This window comes from Poromitra crassiceps (genome assembly GCF_964638095.1).
Source record: "Poromitra crassiceps genome assembly, chromosome: 6".
Lineage (NCBI taxonomy): Eukaryota > Metazoa > Chordata > Actinopteri > Beryciformes > Melamphaidae > Poromitra > Poromitra crassiceps.
In genome coordinates this window covers 51202156-51220106 of record NC_139627.1, presented here as the reverse complement: position 1 = coordinate 51220106, position 17951 = coordinate 51202156, and the positions used below count along the sequence as shown (strand labels likewise).

At 43.1% G+C, this 17951-nt stretch overlaps 1 protein-coding gene across 1 annotated transcript in view; it reads left to right on the top strand.

Annotated features, from left to right (window-relative positions):
* The window catches only part of LOC310777966 (ATP-binding cassette sub-family C member 12-like), a gene marked incomplete at its 5' end in the record, with an annotated part of 87500 nt that overhangs the window by 28194 nt on the left and 41355 nt on the right, over positions 1-17951 (top strand). Inside the window, one exon of the mRNA XM_083638297.1 lies at positions 16105-16314. Within this exon, the coding sequence (XP_083494423.1) occupies positions 16105-16314 (210 nt within the window). The remainder of the gene's footprint in view (positions 1-16104; positions 16315-17951) is intronic.

Here is a 17951-nt window from a genome sequence, read left to right as displayed (position 1 = left end):
ACAATAGACTCCTCGGTTATAATAATAATCTGTCTCAATAGGTGCGCACAGAGAAATCCATCTGCAGCGTGCATTATCCACAGCTGCAACATTATCTTCAACTCCCCAGAATATATTCATGCATGTACGTCCTCTTGTAATAATGTAGGTGGAACATGAAGGTTTTTCGGTAGCCTACCTTGTCTTTGGAGAACACTTTAAATGATTACCATTTCTGCATTGTCTTTTCTCTTTGATGTCTTAATGAGCAGCTGTTGAGAGCTGCTGCACGTAGGCTACATGGCGATGTTTTGGTTGTTTTCGTTCCTCATACAGTAGGCTACACTATTAGTCCATGGGCCAAAGCCCCAAATTTCACTCATTGGTATCACTCAAGGTGGCAAAATCTAGTCACATTTTTTGAAAAGGTACATGTCCATAGATGATATTTTGGTATGATAACCTTTGCTAAGTGGTAGCTTTGTCACAGTTATCAGCACATGAAGTTAACCACCCCCTACAATAAATGGTAACACTTTACAATACTGGTGCAAACATGTGCATGAATGCATGCTTAACTCATGATGAATTAAGCCATTAATTGATGCTTACCGCATCATCAACTAATGAAAGGTATGTTTGATGAACACACCGAGTCATATATGAATTACTATTAATTAAGTAGGCTATGCCTATATCATCATAGTTAATTCCTCATCAACACATACATTAAGACACTGTGTTCAATAATACCGTAATTCATGTGTTAATTACCACTATTAATGTCACTTTTCCCCAACCAATCTGCATTTTCCTTCCTTCTTAGCTATGTTTTATTCCTGCTGTAATTTGCCCTGTTTTTAATATGTAGTATTTATGTTCTTATTACGTGAAACTGTTTTCATATGCACTGTAAGGCGACCTTGGGTGTTCTGCAACCGGAACTTTAGCGTTACCAGACCGCAATGCCGATAGCCCACATCAGAACCAGCTGAGCGAGGCGGTGTGCAGCGTGTCAGGGTCCGGCTGGATCTAACCTCTCCCAGCCATTACCTCGTTCATCATGGGCATTCCTTCCTCTTCGAAGCTTGGTCCACTGCAGGGACACAGAACATGTGGCCGGTGTTTTGTGCCTATCTTACCGGGTGTCTAAATGCACGACCCAGCAGGTCAGCCACCCCCTACCACTACCCAGGCTAAGAGCCTCTCTCCCGGCCCGACACCCAGGGCAGCCCCCCTACTACCATGGGTAAACCCTGCTCTGATATAGGCTATGGTGTAGTAGCCCGCCTTGGTAGCCCCGAACCAGACCAACTCCAACACATTCTCCAACAGACATCAAACACTGGATGTATGTCTTGCAGGCTCTATATGCCAATAACTACATATATGTATGAGTTAAGTGTTGTGCCTCACAAGTGCCTATATCATTATGTATGAATTAATAGTTATGTGCCACAGATAGTAAAGTCACGACATACTTATGTATTAATGAATTGTTATGTGCCACAGATTGTAAAGTCACGACATACTTATGTATTAATTAATAGTTTTGTGCCACATATTGTAAAGTCACGACATAATGATATCCTCACAAATCATTAGCTAATGTAGACGGATGCTGATCATGAAATCACTTTTATACAGTATAGCAACACAATTGCATGCATTCCAGTCATGAGAACAATTCAAAATATATAGGTAATCAGTGAAGACCATCATTGGAGTTATAAAAGCACATTTATTTATCAAGTTTGTGAACATGTCCATTCTGCCCTGGAGCAAGGACTCGCTCTCCAGTGCCCCTTGTCTGTATCAGCTTGGGGGAAACAGTCTGGCCTCTCCCCTCTCATCCCCACGGCCCGCGTTGCTCGATCTCTCCAACGGGTCCAACTCCAACTTCCAGCTCTCGTCCTTTTTCACTTGTGTTGCTCTTCACTTCCCGAACCAACGTGACTGTAGCGACAGGTCTCCACCATGCACGCACACACAACAAGCAAGCCACAAGCTAGCTAAATTGCTAACGCTAAATTGCTACGGCTAGCTACCTGAAACTCTAACAAACCCGCTCGTTCCTCTTGCGATTGGTATCCATTCGACACTGCCACCGCCACTGTGACCGACTCTTAGGCTTTGCAGTTTGTACTTTTCGTAGAATAAGAACACGGAGGCTGCTGATATTTGCAAAACGACCACCACCTTGTGCAAAGCAGCTAGTTGCTCTCGACCACGAGAATAAGTGTCAAGAAAGACATGGCACACAAACAATTACTTCCGTTGCCTCAGCCTGCCATCAAAAATAAAAGCACGCAGAGCGCAGTACTGCGTAGCTGGTTACAACATGAATTTCGACTTTTATTCTGAAAGTCTTGGCCGGAAACAATATGTTTTCTCGTGGCTACCTTGACAGTGGCCCAGTAATAGCACGCTCACTCAGATGCCAGATTGGGTAAATGGATGCCAGATTGGGTAAACCCATGGGCAAGCCTCTTTTAGGCTACTGTCAATTTGAGTTTACCCGTGAGCACCAAGCATCAATCACTCGATCAGCCACGAGAGGAACCTCCATAAAATAGCGTAGCCTACACTACTACCAGGGTTGGGTAGGTTACTTTTAAATAGGAATCCCTTAAAGTTACTAGTTACTTGTTAAAAATTGTACTTAGTAACGTAATCCGATTACCACTATTTAAAAGTAAAGTAGGGATTACTTTCAGTTACTTTTGGATTACTTTTTCTTTTTTTTATCCAGGAATGTCCCATTGGGATACAAGATCTCTTCTTCCAGGGAGTCCTGGTCAAGAGTCCTGGCTAAAACCCTTATTTAACTAGATGAAGCATGTTTTACCATTGATAACCAGATAAGAATGTTTATACCAACATGAAGTTAAGGAGAATACAACAAGAGTTATTTTTAAGACCACTTTAATTTACGTTATGGGTATTTTTCATGATGTGGAGTGGAAGACGCAGCTTGTTGTGTTGATATAAAAGAGAAATATGCTCTCAATTGTATAGCGTTGTAATTTAGGATGTTACCTGAAGGCATCACAGGTGGTGACAGCCAATGACATGCACTGAAAACGTATGTATGTCTCTGACCCAGTGTCATTGTCAATAAACAGCCCCATGGGAGAAGAACCACAGAGAGAGAAAGAGAAACTGTTCCTCGTGTTATATTTATTTCCTCCGTCTTGCTGCTGCATTAACCCACTCTGCTAACATGTTGCTTTAATCTTGAAACACGACGTGAAACACTAAGTGAAAGTAAAAACCTCTCGCCCCATGCAGACGAGCAGCGTTTTTGTCAGCACGGGTGGCGGAGAAATTCAAGGCAGATTTTCCACTCCCTGGCAGGTCGTAACGTTCAGCTGACAGCCCCACACACAAGCGCCTTCCACATGGATTCTACTGAAAATATCATTTTCAGTAGAATCCATGTGGAAGACGCTTGTTCTGTCTAAACACTGAGCGAACGTAAAAGTGAAATGCTTGTTATATTTCCATGACATGAATGTACTCGTGGGAGGAGGCACAGGCGCGGGTCCCTGTCATCATGAATGCTGCCTGCAGCTGCTGCTGTTGCTCCGCCTCGCTCGTCCTCGTCACAGTAGGCTACACCGTTTTTTGTTGTTATTTTGTAAAATTAATGAAGAGGCAAGGGCGAATGTAATCCCGCCTGTAACGTCGTTACTATACCCCCGTTACTGTAATCTAGATTACACATTTTAAAATGTACTGTGACAGATTACAGTTACCGTTTTTTTGTAATCAGATTACGTAACGGCGTTACATGTAATCCGTTACTCCCCAACCCTGACTACTACACTAGTAACAAGTAATCAGAATGATAGCCTACTGATAGTATCATAGACTACAGCACAGCTGCTGAAATCGCCGTAGCCGGCCGGCCGGGGCGTGCACTGAGCCCAGTTGTGTCCCCGCCACCACTGACAAACTACCGTAAACAGCAGAGGCGACTCCGCTGCTGCACCCCGAACGCCTCTCTTTCCAGCCAGCTAGGCACCGGTCAAACATAGATACTCTCTTTCCCCCGAAGTCGAGTATGTTTCCCCTGAGATGTCGCTCGGACATAGCCTGGTAAACCAGCCCGTCACGTGAACTCACATTTCATTTGGAAAGGAAATGTGAGTTCACGTCACGGGCTGGTTTACCAGGCTAGCTCGGACAAGGAGGAGCGTGGCTAGCGCATCCCGTCTTCGTTATGCAACGGGGGAAACTCAATCGATTTCCCGGTTGCAGGCGACTGGATGGGTGGTGGTAGTAGGGGGGCTGCCCTGGGTGTCGGGCCGGGAGAGAGGCTCTTAGCCTGGGTAGTGGTAGGGGGTGGCTGGCCTGCTGGGTCGTGCATGGCCCATTTCCACCGCTGGTATCAACGCGGTAGACACCCGGTAAGATAGGCACAAAACACCGGCCACATGTTCTGTGTCCCTGCAGTGGACCAAGCTTCGAAGAGGAAGGAATGCCCATGATGAACGAGCTAATGGCTGGGAGAGGTTAGATCCAGCCGGTCCCTGACACGCTGCACACCGCCTCGCTCAGCTGGTTCTGATGTGGGCTATCGACATTGCGGTCTGGTAACGCTAAAGTTCCGGTTGCAGAACACCCAAGGTCGCCTTACAGTGCATATAAAAACAGTTTCACGTAATAAGAACATAAATACATATTAAAAACAGGGCAAATTACAGCAGGAATAAAACATAGCTAAGAAGGAAGGAAAATGCAGATTGGTTGGGGAAAAGTGACATTAATAGTGGTAATTAACACATGAATTACGGTATTATTGAACACAGTGTGTTAAAGGATGGGTTTACCGATGGGGAATATGAATATATATTAATTCTTAAAAAATCTTAAATTTCGAATCCGTTGAAATTTTTGAAATTGCTTGTTCACAGCCAGAGAAAAAAAAAAAAAAAAAAAAAAAAAAAACTCCAAATTGCAAGGCGGACTTGGGCCAGATGACGCGAAACGCGTCACCTGGCCCAATTTTTTTTTTTTTTTTTTTTTTTTTTTTTTTTATTTATTTTTTTCTCTGGCTGTGAACAAGCAATTTCAAAAATTTCAACGGATTCGAAATTTAAGATTTTTTAAGAATTAATATATATTCATATTCCCCATCGGTAAACCCATCCTTTAATGTATGTGTTGATGAGGAATTAACTATGATGATATAGGCAGTGGTGTAGTCCCGGCAGAACGCGTGGGAACGGCGTTCCCATACTTCTCCAAGCAGTGTTTTGTGTGTGTCAACGTGTGTGTGTATGTGGAGCCAATAAAACGAGTGAATCTGGACAAAGTTGTCATTCGTCTATATTTAAGGTGGGCTGAATGATTCACATGGCATCAACTCGTGAGTCGTGGCTTGAAGGAAGAAGGAAACGTTCCACCTTAAATTTAAGGTGGGCTGAATGATTCACATGGTATCAACTCTGGCTTGAAGGAAGAAGGAAACACTCCACCGGTCCACCTTAACTAGCTAGTAGTGGCATTTTAAGCATCAAAATGTTTTTTTTCTCCCAGTACCTGACGAGATAACAAGTAAAGACGAAAAGGCAGCCAAACATCCTTTCATTTTTCGGACCAGTTGCGAAAAAGGTACGTTTACAATCATTTAGAAACAATGTTAACACCTTAAGTGCCATAGCCGAAATAATTCGTCTTACATAATCCAACGCTTAAGTGCCAGAGCCGAGTTTACTCGTCTTACATAAACATTTTTTTTTTTTGACGGTGGGACATCAATCAACAACTTTTACATCTTCGAGATCACTATTGGAGCAAGATAATGTGTATAATCTATTTTACCGACCCACTAAGTGTTGACAGTGCTCCCCCAGACGACCGAAATCAAAGAAAAAACTGCCGCGGGACCAAGCCGTTAAAGGAAATGCCGTGGCGATTTTACAGTAATCCATTCAAGACTTGTCTTGCCTGAGAGCGGCCGCGCACCGGCAGCAGCACACAGAGAGCGGAGAGCGATTTGCAAAATAGATCATAGGTGAAACACACTTTGAAACACCTCAGAAAGGCCAGAATCAACATCTGCCCATCGCCCACGCATTCCCCGGCCCATCTTGACTCGCACAAGGAGCGTCCGCACGCAGGCAAGCAGGCAGGCAGGCACACAGGCAGGCAGCAGCAAAAGCGCTTCTGACACGCCCGCTGTACAGCCAGGAGGAAGGAGGAGAAGACACACGGAGGGAGGAGTTTGAATGAGAGGGGTGTTTCCTGTTGTTATGGAGGAAATTACTGTTCAAAACTATTGTTTAGAATGTCTGACGGTCTTACTGATGCCAAAAATGAATGGTTAAAGTGACTGTTTCACAAAAAGCCATTTATCTCTGAATAAATTTCCAGACGCTGAAACCATGCTGTACTCAACGGCTAATATCTACATAACTACTAACTCTGCAAACTAACTCTTTTAGACAGAGAAAGCACACATTCTATTAGTTATTTTTAGATGATTGGTGTTCATGAATTCTTAACAGAAAAGAATCCTCGGCTGTTCTAAAATGAGCCAGAATCGTCAAAAACACCCCTGGCACAACTTACCTACAGGAATGAAAACATGGCTGGCATTCAATGTGTTAAAAGCTGTTTTGGCACCAGGCAGGCACACGCCCCCTGGGCCAAATCAGCTACACACGGAAGCACACCGGTCCGGTTTCTCAGTTTCTGCACATGCGCAAGCGGTGTACATTTTACTATGGAGTGCACGTTACATTACCGAGATTTATTTTCAATTAACGCTAATCAAAAGTTAGCGCCAGAATTCGCCACAAAATGGTAAGTTACTTGCTAAAAATGCCAGCCGCCGTGCCAAATGATCAATTATGCAGCCTTGTGCAACTTGCGTGATGCTTGAGACTTGTTTAGCTTAGCTGTTTGTGATAACTGACTCTGTCATGGGCTACTTCTGCAGTGTCTAGAGGACACAATAAATTATGTGTGTGTGTCAGTGTAGTGTGTGTGCGTGCGGGGGGACCTGTGCGTGTGCTGGGGGAGGGGGGTGTTCCGCAAATAGGTGCGTTCCCTCACTTCTCAAGATAGCACTACACCTCTGGATATAGGCATAGCCTACTTAATTAATAGTAATTCATATATGACTCGGTGTGTTCATCAAACATACCTTTCATTAGTTGATGATGCGGTAAGCATCAATTAATGGCTTAATTCATCATGAGTTAAGCATGCATTCATGCACATGTTTGCACCAGTATTGTAAAGTGTTACCCAATAAATTGGTATCTAGGCGCTGGTGCATATCCTACTTTAGGCTCATTTTCAGGACCTTTACTCATGTTTTATGAAGGCATGGTTGGTCTAATTTTAAAGGGTAGACTCATAGCTTCATTTAAGCACAGTTGTGAGTTTGTCTAATAAACATAGAGGTCACATGGGCTCTTCAAAGTGTCAACAACATTCGTTTAACCACCATTTCCGCCTAAACTATAGTCTTTATTTGAGCATTATGACATGTAGGAACATCACAAAACCTGAAATACTCACAGGACTGTAACAATTGAGGAAATGTATAATCTCCCCATATTATCCCACTATGAAGGCTGATTGTGGGCCTTAAAGTAGAATATGAACCCGGGCCAGAATTTTCACTAATTGGTACCATCCAAGTTGACAGATTCTAGTTTTGTATTTTGAAAAGGTCTGTACCTTTTAGATGATATTTCAACTTGATAAACCTTCCCAAGTGGTATCTTAGTCACAGTTAACCCTCAATGACACCAAACATTGATCCAAAGAAAGAGACAATCTTGTCACTTTATTTGAACAGAACACCACTATCACAAATAAATATAATATTAAACAGTAAAAAAAAATGTACTTTTTCCCCCCAAAAAATATCCCCCATTAGTGCTAATTTTTTATTTATTTATCCTGGTTGCTGCTCCACCCTCTGCCGATCTGGGGAGAGCTGAAACTGGCTCCATGCTTCCTCCGAGACATGGGCAGTGTAGCCAGTCACTTCTTTTCACCTGACAGGGGAAGCTTCACCGGTAGGACATAGCACGTGGGATGATCACGCTATTCCAATGAGTTCCCCTCCCTCCGAACAGGCACCCTGAACGACCAGAGGAGGCACCACTTCAGTGACCAGGATATTGCATGTTTTGGTGAGGGGTTCCTATATGAAGGAAACCCCCAGGGGGCACGGGGAGAACATGCAAACTCCACACAGAAAGGCCCTTTTGATGACCCCACCCGGGCGGTGGCCACTCGAGGACATTTGGTGCAGAGCAGCAGGTAGCAAAGATTGTTGGCATCACATACACTGGATGACGGTGCATACGTCCTGCAGACAAATTATTCCATATTGGAAAGATTATGGTAGACCAGACAATTGAGGAGACCATAAACAAGGACAATCAGACTGCTGGAGGAACCAAGGGTTTCAGCCTGAAAGCTGGTGCAGTCACTTCAGACAGAAGTCAGTATCTGAGGCAGCTCAGGAACATGAGAGGCAACAAGTCCACAGACTGTTTCAGTCATCACGATCTACAGAAGCCCAGAATAGAGAAGGATAGGGCAGATGTGAATGCCTTTGTAGAGCTTATGGAGAAAAGCTGGGTAATCCAACGACTACAGGCCGGTAGCTTTGACGTCCCACATCATGAAGACCCTGGAGAAACTCGTCCTGGAGCAGCTCAGGCCTATGGTCAAACCATCCCTTGACCCCCTCCAGTTCGCCTACCAGCCCCGGCTGGGAGTGGAGGACGCGGTCATCTACCTGACCAACCGCACCTACGCCCACCTTGACAACCCGGCCAGCACTGTGAGAGTCATGTTCTTCGACTTCTCCAGTGCGTTCAACACCATCAGGCCGGCTCTACTGGGTGAGAAGCTGACGGCGATGCGAGTGGATGCCCCCCTGGTGGCCTGGATTGTGGACTACCTGTCTGGCAGACCACAGTATGTGCGCCTGCAGAACTGTGTGTCAGACAGAGTGGTCAGCAATACGGGAGCACCACAGGGGACGGTCTTCTCTCCCTTCTTCTTCACCATCTACACCACGGACTTCACCTACCAGACAGAGTCTTGCCACCTTCAGAAGTTCTCTGACGACTCTGCGATAGTGGGATGTATCAAAGATGGCGATGACGATGAGTATCGGGATGTGGTGGCCAACTTTGTCACATGGTGTGAGCAGAACCACCTGCAGCTCAACGTGTCAAAGTCAAAGGAGCTGGTGGTGGACCTGAGGAGGGTCAAGGCTCCGGTGACCCCTGTTTCAATCCACGGGGTCAGTGTTGACATAGTGGAGGATTACAAGTACCTTGGAGTGTACATTGACAATAAACTAGACTGGGCTAAGAACTCTGATGCACTCTACAAGAAGGGGCAAAGCCGTCTCTACTTTCTGAGACGGCTGAGGTCCTTCAACGTCTGCCGGACCATGCTGAGGATGTTCTATGAGTCGGTAGTGGCTAGTGCCTTCCTCTATGCTATTGTGTGCTGGTGCAGCAGGCTGAAGGCAGCGGATGCCAACAGACTTAACAAATTGATCCGTAAGGCCAGGGACATTGTGGGGCTGGACCTGGGCTCTCTGACTGCGGTGTCAGAGAAGAGAACGTTATCCAGGCTACGCTCCATCATGAGCAATGACTCGCACCCACTCCACGGCGTGCTAGTCAAACACAGGAGTACATTCAGTGAGAGACTGATTCCACCTAGATGCAACACGGAGAGGCACAGGAAATCATTCCTGCCTGTGGCCATTGGTCTATTTAATGCCTCTCTTAAAAGAGCACCTAGGAGACGCTCAGTCTCCCTGAGACTGAGCCAGCCGATAGGCTAACTGGAAAAGTGCCTGGCTGAGCCACGTGTAACGTATAGGGCAAGCCGAATAATATAAGTTCAGTGTGCAATAAAGATAGGCTAACTGGAAAAAGTGCCTGGCTGAGCCACGTGTAACGTATGGGGCAAGCCGAATAATATAAGTTCAGTGTGCAATAAAGACAATTGGCACGTAAGGTATACTTACTCTACGTATTTGCTTACTTAGACGTACTCCACTATTTTGCTCCTATCGCATTTAATACTGTTTACTGTTTATACTGTTTATACTGTTTATTCCATGCTATGTTGTGTTCTTTCTTCTTATTCTGCTTATTTTACTATCGCATTACTACTGTGTATTTTATTTTATGCTATGTGTGTTATGTGAACGAGCAACTGTAACTTGTCCCAATTTCCCCCCGTGGATCATTAAAGTCTTTCTGATTCTGATTCTGATTCTGATTCTGATAAACCCTCTAGGTCCAGATCAGTCTAATATCATCAGCCTTTCCACAGGAATTGCTGTGTCACCAAGTCAAGTCAGTCAAGTCAAGTGTATTTGTATAGCCCTAATTCACAAGCATGTCTCAGGACTTCACATAAAATATGTCTAGCTAATTCTAGCTACCACAACAGTAGCAATTACAGTAGTAATAATAACACATTGAACAATCATATGATAGAGAAAGAGTAACCAGCAACCAAGTTCCATGACAAAGTGGGAAAAAAAGAATCTGAAGACATTCTCAGGCATCACAAAAAGAGATAGAGGAAACCAAACACAAAACAAGGAGCTGGTCTTGAAAGCAGATAAAAATATTTTTGGGCATATGATCATTGCTTCGCAAAGTAAAGATCTGCACATTGAAGATGTCCTGGCTCATAGTCCACTGCCTTGGTCACTTTCAATCCAGATGTCTCATTGCGGAAAACCAACAAAGCCGCTGCACTCGCTAGCGAGTTAGAGAAATCGACATTAGCAGTTGAGGATATTGGAGACACTCATGCTGAAAGATGATGGCAAGACTTTTGGAGAGATTGCTGGTTCTGTGTTGAACCTAGCGTTGCATGAAGGAGAAAGAGTTACTATTTCTCTCTCTTTCAGTTACTCAGTAACTGAAAAGATGTGGTGTTTGATGTGTACTGGAAAACATCAATCAAGAATGCAGAGAGATGCAGTTGTGGTTCAGCAAGTAGTAGCACTCAATGGAAGAACATTGCCCCAGGCCAGGACACAATGTCATGCAGTGGAGAAAGCTTTTAAGTAATCCAGACAGCAAAACTGCCTTGATAACATTCATCGTGGACCAGTGAAAGCTACCACAGAACTGGGCAAAGCTTCAGGACAAGCAGCTATTTGCAACCTGTGGAGAGACATGCTATTGTCTCAACAAAAAAGATTGTAATGTTGAAGAGCTAAAGTCTTCCCATGAGGAGGCCGTGACCCTGGATGACTATAATGATAATGATGATGATGAATAAAACAGAATATGAATACTGTTTAATATTATATTTGTGATAGTGGTGATGATAAAGATCATTGGTTAAATAAATGATAAGTTAGAATTCTTGATTTCTTTCTATCACATGTTCTGTTCAAATAAAGGGACACGATTGTCTCTTTCTTTGGATCAACGTTTGGTGTCATTGAGGGTTAACTGTGACTAATATACCACTTGGGAAGGTTTATCAAGTTGAAATATCATCTAAAAGGTACAGACCTTTTCAAAATACAAAACTAGAATTTGTCAACTTGGATGGTACCAATTAGTGAAAATTCTGGCCCGGGTTCATATTCTACTTTAAGGCCCACAATCAGCCTTCATGGTGGGATAATATGGGAAGATTATACATTTCCTCAATTGTTACAGTCCTGTGAGTATTTCAGGTTTTGTTATTTGTGTCAGTGATGTTCCTACATGTCACAATGCTCAAATAAAGACTATAGTTTAGGCGGAAATGGTGCAAAAACGAATGTTGTTGACACTTTGAAGAGCCCATGTGAACTCCATGTTTATTAGACAAACTCACAACTGTGCTTAAATGAACCTATGAGTCTACCCTTTAAAATTAGACCAACCATGCCTTCATAAAACATGAGTAAAGGTCCTGAAAATGAGCCTAAAGTAGGATATGCACCAGCGCCTAAGATACCAATTTATTGTAGGGGGTGGTTAACTTCATGTGCTGATAACTGTGACAAAGCTACCACTTAGCAAAGGTTATCATACCAAAATATCATCTATGGACATGTACCTTTTCAAAAAATGTGACTAGATTTTGCCACCTTGAGTGATACCGATATCTGGTCTGGCCCATGGACTATATAACCTGCACATAGAAATATTTATAATTATAATAATAATATAATTATATTATAATATAATATATAAATATATATATAATAAAACAATTACCACAACAAATGCTTGATTTTTTGTCATTAGAAAGCATTTATTTTGACATCTACAAGCAGAAAAAAAACATTAACAAAACGAAAATCCTCCAGCACACTAAACAAAAACATTCCTCCTATAGGCTACAGCTTAGCACGCATTGCAGAAGGGGGAACCAACCAAAATCCATACTCACAATTCTCAAATGAATTAGTGAAATGCAGATGTCGGATTTAGTCTAATAAAACCAGTAGAAACGAATTTTTGAAAAGCTCAGAACGAAAATGTGTTGCTGGTGACATGGGCGCCGAAACCGTGGGTGCCCTGGGGCCCGAGCACCCACGGAAAGAACCGAGCACCCACGGGAAATGGGGAAATGGGGGGAGCGAGAGAGAATGCTGCTGAGCGAGAGAGAGAACTGGGAAATGGGGGGAGCGATAGAGCGAGAGAGAATGCTGCTGAGCGAGAGAGAGAGAGAGCGCAGCGGGTGTGTCTGTCTGTCCCTAATGGCAATATACATTGAGAAGGACAAATCCCCTGCTCCCGGTGCTCCTAGGGGAGAGCAGAGCAAGGAACTAACCATTCTACACTGAAACAGATATTGGTGTGATGGGTATACCCAGTGGCGTGCCTGACCAAGTTGGTGCCCTAGGCAAGATTTTTGCTGGTGCCCCCCCTCCCCCCTCCCCCAAAGAAAATATAATAAAAATTATATTGCAGCTAATTCCACCACTGCAGTGCAGGCTCAGAATCACCCTTCACCAGTGGCGCTGGAAGTACTTTTAGGTAGGGGGTGCTGTAAGGAAGGGACTCTCGGTGCTGCCCGTGAGGGCAGCGGCGAAGAAAATTTGACGTTTTTTGGACTTTCATCCATATTTAGAAGAATATTTAATTTTAAATTAACATTAGGATTATACTGTTGTGATGTCATTATTCAGTATCTTCTCCTTTTCTCACTCACTTTCATGTAAGCACCTGCTCTCCCTTTAGTCGTTTTACACTACAACAGACAGCAACACAGGCATAAACACTGAACTTATTATTATTATTATTATGGAAAACCAGATTATGATGAAAATCAAACACTTTTGAAGAGAGAGCGTATGAAATAAGATTAGAGCTGGGAAGCACAAACTGTTTTTTAATGCATCTTGTTGGTGGTATAAACACAAGACAGCCAAATCCAACAATTTTGAAAATCCCATTACTTGCCACCAGGGGGTGCTGCAGCACCCTCAGCACCCACCTTCCAGCTCCCTTCCCCCACTCTGGGAAAAAGCTCCGAGCAGGTAGAAGGGGGCGCGGCCGTGCAGCGGGTGGGGTGGTATGGATTAGGGACCATGGTGAAAGTGCTGCAGCCCAGGCAGCCAGAAAGCCAGAATTAGAAAAATTATTTCACTATTATGTAAAGACTTAAGATGTTGTTCTGCTTATTTTTTGTCTACTATTGTAAAATAATAGTAGGCCTATTATCATGAAAAAGTATTTGTTTTTACCCTCTCTGGCGCCCCTAACGGCTCAAGCGCCCCTAGCATTTGCCTAGTTCGCCTAATGGACGGCACGCCACTGGGTATACCACTCTCATACCATGTCTGTATCACTTAGGGTGTCCAGTCTATTTTTTATGTCTTTATTGAATGTTCCAAAACGGCATGTTAAGAATAGGCTAATGCACTGACGAAGCGCTCATCGCTCTCTCCAACATTCTCACTAATCCCACTCACTACCTGCTTTTGAGATCTGCAAAAAATAGTTTGCTTCTCTCTGCCCCCCCCCCCCCCCCTTTCCCTCTCTCTCTTCACACCTCCTCATCCGACTCCAGAAATATATATATATATAGAAATTTTTATTTTGTCTGAGGCCCTTGAGATGCAGCATCTCGTTTACGAGGGGGTCCTCGAACACAATACATGAAACATTTCAGGAATACAAAACAAAGGTAACATTCAACGAAACAATTAACAAATACACACATAAATGCTCTCCCACCATCCCAAGCATCAATTAATCTATACAGACATCAATACAAACGAGGCTTTCCCACATAGTTAAGTATAGACTATATTATATAGACATAGACTAGACATAGAATAATAACAGACAATCAAAAACAAGAACAACTCGATTTAAGAAAAACAAACAATGAAGTCTTGAAGATATGAAAATAAGTAATTGATCTAAATGAGTCAGGCAAATTATTCCAGTCTGATGGTGCTTTGAATTTAAAAGCTCGTCTCCCAATTTGTTTAGAGATTTTAGGGACAATAAAAAATGATTGTTGAGTATGCCTAAGTGAATAAGATGATCTAAATGGAACTAAAAGCTGTTTTAGGTATGAAGGATAGTTAAAGTGAATGCATTTGAAAACAAAGAGTAACCAATGAAAATGTCTCCTAGATTGAAGTGGTTGCCAGTTAAGTGAATCATACATGAAGCAATGATGTGTGCAGTAAGGACACCTCAGAACAAATCTACAAATATTATTAAAAACTCCATTTAAAGGCTGCAGATGAGTATCTGAGGTATTCTGATAAATGATATCCCCATAATCAATAATGGGAAATAAAAGCTGTTGAACAATACGTTTTCTTACTTTGAGAGTAAAACAATTAGATGATTGATATAGAATTCTAAGACTAGCATTTATTTTATTTCTAATGAAATCAATATGAGGCCTAAAAGACAATTCTGAATCAATCCAAAGTCCCAAGTATTTCAATTTGTCGACATTAGTAAGTGGAGACCCATCAGTAAAGTGAATGGCTAATTGAGAAGATACAGCATTATTAAGACTATGTGCCAAACAACATACTACAAGATTTCTGTTTGTTAAGTACAAGATTGTTATTTGAAAACCATTTTTGAACAAAAGAAAATTCCATTTGCAGAGAATTTTGAATTTTGGTTATATCTGAATCAGACGTATATATAACTGTATCATCTGCATATAACTGAACAAAACAATTGGAACACATTTTTGGAAGATCATTAATGAAAATGGAAAAAAGTAAAGGTCCTAAAATAGATCCTTGAGGGACCCCCTTATCAACAAGTAAAAAATCAGATTGAGTGCAGATTGAGTGCTGTATGTTCTCTGTGTGTCTGGCTGCACAACATGAGGATGAGTGCAGCAACTCCGCACGCAGCTGTCAATGCATAGCCTACAAACAATCCGTCTCTTGTTGTGAACCAATTTTTCCGAACTGGCAGAGCAACGTTAATTTATACTTTTCAATCGTCAATTAGACCGCTTCATGTCTGCATCTTTGGAATCATCTGTAAAAGCTACTGTAAATTGTTTCACGTGTTTTCTCTGCATGATGAACGTTCAGAGAGGGAGGGAGAGAGAGTGAGACCGAATGAGCCAGTGAAGAAAAAGTAATGTTTTACTATCAACCACAATGATGAATGCTCTAATGCTGTATGGAGGGAAACAACAACAACAACATGATTATCAGGCACCCCCCACTGATGCGACCCCGTGAAATGTGTACTTGCATTTGCGCTGCCCACCCACCAGGCATGGCACGTGTTAAAGGGCACATGCAACTTTTCTTTTTTAACCATTTAACTGGTAGTATTAATCGGTTAATGTTAAAACGGTTGATTATCGGTTATCGGTCGACATCCCTAACACACGCACGCACATGGACACTTCTCATTCTTATTATAGGATAAGCATTTTACGAAATGTCTATGGAAAAATAAATGGCGGATGAAATCCCTGGTGTGTATGCCTAACGGGGAAGAGGGCGTGACTTTGGCACATTATAAAGGAAACACTTTCATGACACCATTGTCTCAAAAGTAAAAGTGTTGGACTTTTCAAATGGCGGGGTCCGGGGATCTCACTTTCCCATGAAACAATTCATTTGAAAAACATGAATTGATTGTCTGGTTGTTTCAGAAAATAATGCTGGTCTGCAATCCAGAGCCCTACCTCATCCAGAAGAACAGCGAGTCAGCCATAGTGATGGACAACGCCACTCTGTCTTGGACCACAACAGCTGAGCAGCTAGCGCCTGCCCCCAACACGGCTAATGGGCTGAGGGGTGACAAGGCGGTGAAGACGGACGCTTTGCCAACCCTGAGAAACATCTCCTTCACCCTGCCTAAGGTGAGAAACATCTCCTTCACCTTGTCTAAGATTAGAAACATCTCCTTCACCTTGTCTAAGATTAGAAACATCTCCTTCACCTTGTCTAAGATTAGAAACATCTCCTTCACCTTGTCTAAGGTGAGAAACATCTCTTTCACCGTGCCTAAGGTGAGACATACTGTATCTCCTTCACCTTGTCTAAGGTTAGAAACATCTTCACCTTGTCTAAGGTGAGAAACACCTCATTCACCTTCACCTTGTCTAAGGTGAGGAACATCTCTTTCACCTTGCCTAAGGTGAGAAACATCTCCTTCACCTTGTGTAAGGTGAGAAACACCTCATTCACCTTCACCTTGTCTAAGGTGAGAAACATCTCTTTCACCTTGCCTAAGGTGAGAAACATTTCCTTCGCCTTGCCTAAGGTGAGAAACATCTATAACTTGCCTAATGTGAGAAACATCTCCTTCACCTTGCCTAAGGTGAGAAACATCTCCTTCACCTTGTCTAAGGTGAGGGACATCTCCTTTACCTTGTCTAAGGTGAGGGACATCTCCTTCACCTTGTCTAAGGTGCGAAACATCTCCTTCACCTTGCCTAAGGTGAGAAACATCTCCTTCGCCTTGTCTAAGGTTAGAAACATCTCCTTCACCTTGCCTAAGGTGAGAAACATCTCCTTCACCTTGTGTAAGGTTAGAAACATCTCCTTCACCTTGTCTAAGGTGAGACACATCTCCTTCACCCTGCCTAAGGTGAGAAACATCTCATTTGCCTTGTCTAAGGTTAGAAACATCTCCTTCACCTTTTCTAAGGTGAGAAACACTCCATTCACCTTCACCTTGTCTAATGTGAGAAACATCTCATTCACTTTGCCTAAGGTGAGAAACAACTCCTTCACGCTGTCTAAGGTGAGAAACATCTCCTTCACCTTGCCTAAGGTGAGAGAGATCTCCTTTGCCTTGTCTAAGGTGAGAAACATCTCCTTCATGCTGCCTAAGGTGAGAAACATCTCCTTCACGCTGCCTAAGGTGAGAAACATCTCCTTCACCCTTCCTAAGGTGAGAAACATCTCCTTCACCCTGCCTAAGGTGAGACACATCTCCTTCACCCTGCCTAGGGTGAGAAACATCTCATTTGCCTTGTCTAAGGTTAGAAACATCTCCTTCACCTTGTCTAAGGTGAGAAACATCTCATTCACCTTGCCTAAGGTGAGAAACATCTCCTTTGCCTTGTCTAATGTTAGAAACATCTCCTTCACCTTGCCTAAGGTGAGAAACAACTCCTTCACGCTGGCTAAGGTGAGAAACATCTCATTCACCTTGCCTAAGGTGAGAAACAACTCCTTCACGCTGGCTAAGGTGAGAAACATCTCCTTCACGCTGCCTAAGGTGAGAAACATCTCCTTCACCTTGCCTAAGGTGAGAGACATCTCCTTTGCCTTGCCTAAGGTGAGAGACATCTCCTTCGCCTTGCCTAAGGTGAGAAACATCTCCTTCACCCTGCCTAAGGTGAGAGACATCTCCATCCTGCCTAAAGTGACAAACATCTCCTTCACCCTTGTTAACACCTTAAGTGCCATAGCCGAAATAATTCGTCTTACATAATCCAACGCTTAAGTGCCAGAGCCGAAATAACTCGTCTTACATGTTTTTTTGACG